Raw genomic sequence first — 9,404 nt, forward strand, 5'->3', positions numbered from 1 at the left:
AGTAGGGTACCTAGCTGCCATGGCCTTTCCTTAGCCAGGAAAAAGGCTTTCGTGGTAAGGATATATGGTAAGGGATACTATCAGAGAAAATGGAAACAAAATGAAGTTATGAGGATGGCAGGTATTAGTCTAAATGTGACATGTATTAACTTGTTTAATGCTTACTGCAATCCTTGAAGTAGTGTTATTACCCTCATTTTAATGATGCAGAATACTGAGGTAGAAAAAAGGGAAGTCATTTGCCTATAACTGGTATATGGAAGGGTCAAGAAAAAAAACAAGTTCTGGAGATGTTCCTCTTTTGGAATTAATTTGAAAAGCAGTTGTTTAAAAGAAGAAAGACAAGAAAAGCAGGTGTTGGTAAAATGAAAACAGTGCTTTCTGTTTGGCAGGAAATAATACTGATGCTAGCCCAAAAAGGGTTCAAAGGCTGCCTCATTTTGGAGGAGGTCCAAAGTAACACCTGTCCTTTTGCCATACAAGTCTACAAAAAGCCTCACATGGGAGGGGCCAGAGGGCTGACTGGCACAATGGCTGAAAGTTTCAATAGCAACCTCCTTGTTGCCAAAGAAATACAAGCAAAGGTTGAACAGCTTTTGTTAGACATTACATGGAAGGTATTGCTATGCAGTAAGAAAGCAGGTTAAAGCTAAAATCCTTCCAATACAGAGATCACTCTTCTAAGAATTTCTTGCTACAAACTCTCAAGTCTATGGCAATTCAAAACTAAATCAAAATCTAAATCATTCTATGTTCCAGGAAGGTACTACCATCAAAATTCTATCCCCAGCAGACCTACAGCTGGGACAGTAACCATGTCCTCTGTCTCTTCAGGGATACCAGTGAACACCACAGACTTCAACAATCTTTTAAAACAGGGTCATTCCAAAAATGCAATACTACCAATGCTTGAGTGCCAAGCAATTAAATGCAATCACAGTCTTAGAAGATTTACAAGTTGACTACAGGTTGGAGGTATTTAATTCAATCAGATGATAATCAAATTTATTTTGCCTCTTAAAGTTGATCATACCCAACTGCTAGCATCAAGGTTGATCTATAACAGACTCATCCCTTCCAATCAAGACACAAACAAGAATGGAGTATAGAGCTAGATGGTACATTAATGCACACCTGTAGCCCCAGCATTTGGGAGGTTGAGGAAGAAGAATCCCTTGAGTCTAGGAGTTCAGGGCCATCCTAAGTGACTATATGGGACCCCACCTCAAAACAAAACAAAACAAAACACAAACTAAAGAATTGTAGTATAGAGTTAGAGTGGAAACAACAATTGATCTTCAAATTATTATGGGCAATGATTTGTAAGATCCCAAGACTATCCATTTCTAAGATGCAATCAGTAAAGAGGTTGAATAACAACTTTGAACAGGGTCAGTTCTCACTATGAAGCAAAGGGATGCTGGTTTTACCTCTTTGAGGGAATGCAGCCAAGTCTTAATAGCTGCACCAGTTTGCAAAGGCTGCCATAACAAAATATCACAGACTGGATGGCTTAAACAACAGAAGTTTGTTTCCTCAAAGTTTAGGAGTCTGGAAGTCCAGGAGTAAAGTGTTGGCGCAAAGTGTTGGCAGAACTGGTTCTTTCTGAGGGCAAACTCCTTGATTTGCAAATGGCCATGTTCTCCCTATGTCTTCACAGACCTTCATTCTATGTGCACTTGTGTCCTAATCCTCTCTTCTTGTAAGGACATAAATCATATAGAATTAGGGTGCATCCCAGTGATCTCATTTAACTTTAATTATCTCTCTAAAGACTGTTTCTAACTATAGTCACATTCTGAAGTACTGGGGATTAGGCCTTTAACCTATGAATATTGGAGAGACATAATTCAGTTCATAACAATAGTTGTATTTCAAAAAGGATAAAAGACATTCCTATATGACTACTGAGAGGTGGTAGATCCTAACTCCTTCTCTCCTGGTCTATTTTTAAATAGAGGTCAAAGCCACTGCCAGTAGCTCTCAATTTTTACTTCTTTTCTTATTCACATTATTTACTGAAACTGTTTTCCTCCTCTTTCCACTTACTCACTTGATTAATAACAATAAAGTTCAATAGGCACATATTCATGGTTAAGGATTTTGTAGAATGGAAGCCTGTCATTGTGTACACTGTTTCTGTCCTAGATTCTAAATGTGAACACAGAGCACACCACTGATTGGTGGGGATAGAAAGAAACAGGAGTAAAAGCTAACAAAATGGAATGATGTAAGCATAGAAGAAAAACAGGTTTTTAAAAGCAGGCAATAAAAATAATGGCCTAGAAGTGACCCTGGACTGTGAGAATACCAATTCTCATCCCAGACTGAAGGGGGATTTATTAAAGAATGTTATAAATATGTCACCTTGAGATAAATGAAGACCTGGGGCTGCAAAATTTATTTTGGTTCAGAACACATTATACTGCATATAGGAAGTATCATAGAGAAGCAGAACAGTACAGTTTACGAATATGATTTTTAAAGCCAGACTGCAGGTTTTAATCTCAGTTCTGCCATTTACCAGCTGTATTATCTTAAGCAATTTATTTAATCTCTCCAGCTGCCCCTTGTATGAAATGAGCAGTGATAATAAAATCTATCCTCATGGAATCAGTGTGTGAAAACTGAATCACCTACAAATTTAAAGTTCTTAAAACAATGACTGGAGCTATTAAGTCCTTGGTGTTTGTTAACTTACTAAATAAATACTACTCAATTCCACATATTTTATCAGAAACATTATAATAATAAAGGGGTTAAGACCATGGACATATTGGTATAAGAAGCTGTGGGGCTGAATGACAATTTCCACTACTTAGGAATAACTTCCTTAACCTCTCTGTAAAAGAGTGTCTTCACCTATAAAGTAGATTTATTTGGATTACCAACCTCATCAATAAAATGAACTTTTGTTGTTTACCTCATGAGAGTATTTTTGTTTTTAAGGATTAAGTAAATAAACATATAGATCATTTAGAAAACAGTTTAGTACACAATAAATGCTCAGCAAATGTTTCTTAATCTTCTTGTTTCATTTCTTAATTTTCTTCTATAGCCAAGATAAAAAAAAAAGATAAAAATAGTGGAAATAGAATAAATTCTAACAGGTTAGTAAGTCAACCAATAATCTCTGATAATAGAAACATGACCTTAAGGGTCTTCTCCTCCCTGCCAAGATGAGGAAACAGAGGTAAGATATATCCTTGTGCCTTTAAAATTTAAAAAAAAAAAATCAGCAATGCATGAAAGCCTACTCCTATAGTTCCAGCTACTCAGGAGGCTGAGGCATAAGGATGGATCACTTGGGCCCAGGAGTTTGAGGTCAGCTTGTGCACCATAGTGAGATCCTGTATAATAAAAACAAAACAAAAGAAAAACCCTAAAATACTACCCGCCCCCCAAAAAAACCAAAATCACATGAAATATGTAAAACCACATATGATAGACAGAAGGAGAACACACAAAGTAAACCCTAAGATTGCCCCAGGAAACTGGAGGAATAACATGTCAACACAAGAATGGTTGGCAAAAAGAGCCCAGCAGTCTCCCTGAGTTAGGGAACAGAACTGAGAATGTGGGAATGCTAAGGTGGCTAGAATTTGTAAGGCTGAGTATCAGAGAGCAGAGAGCTGTACAGAAAAAAACTCTGCAGGAAGTTCCTCTTTTTTAGCCAAGTACCAACCAGCACATGTGAAAAAGAAAATTGTCCAAGAAAAGGAGCAGGTGGCACTCTCTCCAGAGCTCACACAGTGCCAGGACAGTTTGTTCCCATCAGTCCAAGGGGGAAAAAACAATAAACAGGCATCAGGTGGAGTACTCAGAAAGTATTGCTTTAGTAGAAAGGAAAAATCAGTCCCAAATGGTACTCTGGTCTTACCAAACCTAAAAGAGGTTAAGACCATGGACATATTGGTATAAGAAGTATACCAATAAAAGTATTCCTCAAAAAGTACCAAACTATTTCCAAATAACTGAATCCCATAATCTCAATATTATTTAAAGGAGTACAAAAATATTCTGTAAATAAGTTAAAGTCACCTTGTCATATCACTGAATTGATATTTTGCATGGAACAGATATAAAAGAAGAATAAACACCAATCAAACATGTAAACAAGTCTAAGGGAAAAAATACCCATGAAATTTAACAAGTTTTTATCCCAATACTGCAAAACATTGCCCTAGGTTGTGTGTTCTAGCTTCAAGCCATGTGCAAAGATTGGGCACACCTTAGGCTGTAGGTGCTACTCAACTTACTGTCTTTCTCAGATTCATACCAAAGATCAGTTACTCCAGAAGGGGTGCCCTCAGGGAGGAGTCAATTTCTGACAATGTCCTATGTCAGTATCTTAACACTATCCCAAGTTGTCTTCAGAATTTGAGCTCCTATAACAAATCCTGTAGTTCAAAGCTTGTGCTTTCCACTTTTAGTTTTTAACGTTACTTTTTTTGTTGTTGTTGTTTCCTAACAAAAAGCTTTACGAAGGGGCTGGGGCTCAGAGGTAGAGCACTCACCTAAGGCACTGGGTTCAATCCTCAGCACCACATAAAAATAAAATAAAGATATTGTGTTCACCTACAACTATAAAATAAATGTTTAAAAAAAGCTTTACCATTACCTACCTACTAATCAATCACACCTTTCTTTTTGAATTTTTTTTTTTCTCAACTGGCTTCCAAGATACCTTTCTTGGTTCTTCCTAAACAGCTAGTCTTTTCTGGTTTCTCCTTTGCCAGTTCATCATTATCTCCCTAACCTCTAGAAGTCAGATTACCTCAAGACTCAATCTTTGGACATATCTATTAAATGTCACTGGCTGGATGAACCCATAAATCTAATGATTCATATCATATATATCACCTCAATTTCTAATTGTATACCTGTAACCCAGACTTTGTTTATCTCTCATTAAAGGTGTAATTAACTATAGATATTTTCCAGTATCAGTTTATAATCAACTCCAATTTTCTAGCTTTTCAGTCCAAAATTTCTAGTCATCTTTAACTTCCCTTTTTTCACAAACCTGAATCTAATCCATCAAAACAATCCTATCAAATTCATCTTCAAAACACATTCCAAATCTAATCATTTCTTACACCTGCATCATCATAGGTTTAAATAACCATTGTCTCTTAACCTGGATTCCACCAATAGCCTTTTAACTTTTGAACAGGATATTCTCTGACTTTAAACCCTCCAATGGCTACTTACCTCACTCAGCATAAAAATAAATACAATGGCATTTAAAGTTCTACTTAATCTGCCTCCCCACTACATCTCGGACCTGATTTCTTACCAATAATCACCTAATTTATTTGATACCAGGTTCATGGAACTCTGTGCTGCACAAACTATACATAAAGCAAGCTCCTAAACCAGGCCCTTGACACTGTTGCTGCATCAGCCTGAACACTTTTCCTTCAGATCCCTCCATTCTGGCTCCAAGACTTCCTTCTGATCTTTTCTCATACATCAATTCATCAGTGAGGACCTCCCTGACAATCTCATAGAAAACGTCAGCTCCTGGCTGGCCCTCACATTTTCTATTCCCCTTATTTTACTGCATTTTCTCAGTAGCAATTCTGGCCATCCATTATGTTATTTATCTACTCATTAACTTGTTTGTCTCTCTGTCTCCCCTAGAACCTAAGTTCAGAGGATAGGGACTTATCACTTTGTGGTCACTATTTTGTCTTCCATGCCCAAGGCTAAGTAAGTCCAGTGCATAGAATGCCCTGAAGTAATACTGAATATATAAAAAGGAAGGCAGAAAGAAATACAAGAGGACTGTTTTCATCAACTTAAACACATAATTTAACCCATTTTGGACTCCAATTTTCCTGCTGTGTAAAACATGAAGTTTGAATGTTTTAATCTTTGAAGATCTCTAGCACGCTATCCTGCTCTGGAGTGGTCACAGCTCACAGGATAGCCCTGTGGTCAGGATGGGCACATAAACTATCTTAATATTAACATACTAACGTATTTTTTTCTCCTGAAAATTTGAATATAGCAGAGATCTGTGAGTTCCCTTTATTCTTCTCTGGATAGGACTTAACTCTTACTCAGTTTCTTCCCATTATTAAGGAGTAAAGTATGGGTTTTATCTATAAGGTCAGAAGCAATCACCAAGACCCACATTCACATTACAACAGATTTCCTTACCTCCACTGCAGTGGGCAGCTGGAGCAGGGACTGCCAGGACTGCTGTGGGCTTGTGGGCTCAGGAAAAAGGCAAGAGGAGAAGTAGCCAGAACACAATCAGCACTAAACGGGATTTTAACAAGGGAGAAAGCTGGAGTTGATGAGGGTGAGAACTTATGCTGGTTTACATCGGCTCCTCGGCAGAGAGTAGAGATTCTGACAAGGACCACAGTAGGAAAAAGAGGGTCAGTGATAATTTATCATCAAAAAAGAACATATTTAAAGTAGTTAGTTTAGAAATCAAGAAAATTAAGTGGTCAAAAATCATTCTCAAATATTCTACTTCAGTTCCAATGTCAGCAAAGAATGATGGGCTAAAACTTAATCTACAAAATTAAAGCCAAAAGTTTAAGCTTTGACTATTCAAAGTATTTAGAATTGACTTTGGGACAAACCAAACACTGTATAAATTTGCAACTCAACTAGTAAAAAGCAGGTAACAGTTCATGTTCAATGACTAAAACTTCCTAATGAAATGTATATATCCACAAAAGTAAAACATCCTCAAAAGTTTATAAATTTCTCACTATATCTACCATGACACCAACTTATTTGGCTAACTCTTCCCTAATGAGTACATTAAATTATGTCATTTCATTCCCTACAATAAACTTTGCTTCTATTTAAATGTGCTTCTATTTTAATTTTAAATTTAAATTTCTGGGTTCCTTTTCTCCCTGAAAACAATCTAACCATCTTTTTATTTTTATTTTTTGTGGTGCTGGGGATCAAACCCAGGGCCTTGTGCATGCGAGGCAAGCATTCTACCAACTGAGCTATATCCCCAGCCCCAATCTTAATATGTTCAGTCCTACTGAAGATTATTAAATAAGATAATTAGATTCAAAACAGACAGGTGATAAATATAGATTTCTAATTTGTTGTCAATGGTAGATATGACCCAGATGATGAAAAATAAATGACAGATTTACAGTATTTAATTTGCTACAGTATTGGCATGGCTTATATATACATATAAAATATTTAATTATAATATTTTAATTACAAGATTAAAAAGTTACTTAAGTATCATAAAAGCACCTAACCTGTTTCAAAATAACATTACTTTCCTGTATTATTACTGCTGACTCTTTAGAATATGGATATGGTGACCTTCTGCTTATGTTTAATTACACATATTTAGAAGAAATCTTTGCCTTCCTTCTCATTAACCCTTGAACTGACTTCAGCTTATTTCTTAGGTAAGTACATTGGAGGCAGGTGTGATAAAATAGGAAAGGGGAGGTTGGACAACTATTTAAAATTAGTCATGCCCAAATTTCCACAGGTTCAACATATTTTCCCTTTATATAAGTTAGAGCTAATTAAACATACTCCACTTAATATTTGTTAGCATGAACAATATTGCTTATATCAAGTTCGAGAGCCTTAAATCTTACCACATAAAATGAAATTTAACTATTTTGATGGATGAATATATTATTGTTATTATTATAAAAGTCTATGACAACCAAATTTCATTTCCTTTTTAATCCTAATTACCACTCTGCAAACTGGTTATATGATGGGGTTTGAATCTAAGAAGCTGTGTTTGATAATGGAAAGATGATTTATAAACTACTTACTAGTTCCTTGGGTAGTATTTTCCAAATTTAGTCATTAAAACAAATACAAGGATTCCCAATACCACTGTATCAATATTCAAAAGGCATGACTATTGACCACTTACATTTTTTTAAACTACAAACTACATTTTAAAATTTCATTTTCCTATCAAGTCATCTTTACTTTAAATTAAGTTTCTTTTTTATGGCCATTTATAAGGGAATAAAATGCCCGATTATTTACTTCAAACAAGTGCTATTTTCCGGGGTCTGGTAGAATTAGTAGTAATTCAATCAATGAGCATCAACCGACATTGAAAGGCATCAGCCCAAAGGAAGCCACTGAAGAAATCTGACTAAGCCATAATGTCTAGGCATAAGCACTAACACCCAGGAAAAAAATCTGAAGTGCACTCTCTCCACCCTGTGAGTTAAGCAAAGGCATTTCAAGGTGAAATGGATTCTAGGACTCTTCTTCCATTGGTTCTCTATCTGATCAATTCCCTCAGCACTTCATTAAATAAGCCGCAGTGGCTCTTGGAAATGTCACTCTGCAGTGGAGCCTTTCCTCATTTCTGAGACTTGAAATCTTCACATGATAAAGCACTTTTTTATATTGACCTATAGAGAAATAAGATTTAAGGCACATCCTAAAGGAGCCCCATTTTGGCTCTAAAAGGGCAGGTCTGAGGGTCTGAGCTGACAGGCTAGGGGCAGAAATGCAACACTCTTCAGTCAGAGGAGGTACTTTTCATTTCCATCTGTTTCTCACATTCCTGGGGCTTGTATTTGCAGCTTTGACACTAATTTTAAACTAGCACTTGCTTTCAATACAAGGAAAAAACTATTTTCGTTGTTATCGCTGTTCCCCAAGTGCCTAGGAACCCCTAAAATTATATCCAACTCAAGTTTCCTGAATTGGAAACTCCACAGCCTTGGACAGGGACCACGAATTTGACCTTGAATTACTGAAGCCAGCTCAACCCTCTTCCCGACAGGCATCTCCAAGGCAGTCTTCATCCAAGCAAATGAAGCTGTGTTAGTTGGCATTAGTTCTTTTCCTGACATTCTCCGGTTTCCAGTCAGAGACCCCAGCCTCCTTACTGAATCCGCAGGCAAGGTGCGCCCAGTCTCTCCCTTCTCCGTTTCATCATTCTCCTGGCTATTCAAGCTCTGCCCTCCTTGGCCGGAAGTTCTCTCACACAAAGGATACATCAGCCAAAAGAAATTTACAAAGGCTCCCCAAACTTACAGGAAAAATTAAAGAACTTTTCTCCAAAACCATGATATTCAGAATCCCCTCTCCCCCCTAAAAAAAGACCTAAGAGCCCAGGAGGCAGTAGGGAGCCAGAGTGAATTTCAGATCCCAAATGAATCAGCTGTCCTCTGATCTGCTTGACATCATTCACACTCTGTAGACAGCAAATCAGAGCCCCAGAGAGCACCTTGTTCCTTGTCAGTGACAAGCACCAAATTCCCTCTCTGACAAATCAGCTGCAACCTCCAACTCAGAGCTGGCAGCAGTGAAGGCCCTGGCAGAAACTGTACATACCAACTTGAAAACTCACACTATGTCAGAAATACTATTAACCCAGGAGGCATAGGCCAGACTACAACAGCTGTTGCAATGAG

The 9,404-nt window shown here is 37.2% G+C and overlaps 1 protein-coding gene across 12 annotated transcripts in view; it reads right to left on the reverse strand.

Moving 5' to 3' along the window:
* Positions 1-9,404, reverse strand: part of MAST2 (microtubule associated serine/threonine kinase 2) — a 181,433-nt gene that overhangs the window by 83,174 nt on the left and 88,855 nt on the right. Inside the window, exons 1-2 of one of the 12 annotated variants that reach the window (XM_081307170.1) lie at positions 8,877-9,144; positions 6,169-6,363 (exon numbers count right to left, since the gene is read on the reverse strand). The exons of 9 other annotated variants lie outside the window; for them this stretch is intronic. In XM_081307170.1, coding sequence (XP_081163296.1) covers positions 6,169-6,363; positions 8,877-8,926 — 245 coding nt within the window. In that variant the 5' untranslated portion in view covers positions 8,927-9,144. Of the gene's footprint in view, positions 1-6,168; positions 6,364-8,876; positions 9,146-9,404 lie in introns of those variants that run through there. 2 more of the 12 variants (XM_081307161.1, XM_081307160.1) reach the window with 2 other exon arrangements.

Source organism: Spermophilus citellus, assembly GCF_964194105.1.
Source record: "Spermophilus citellus genome assembly, chromosome: 9".
NCBI lineage: Eukaryota > Metazoa > Chordata > Mammalia > Rodentia > Sciuridae > Spermophilus > Spermophilus citellus.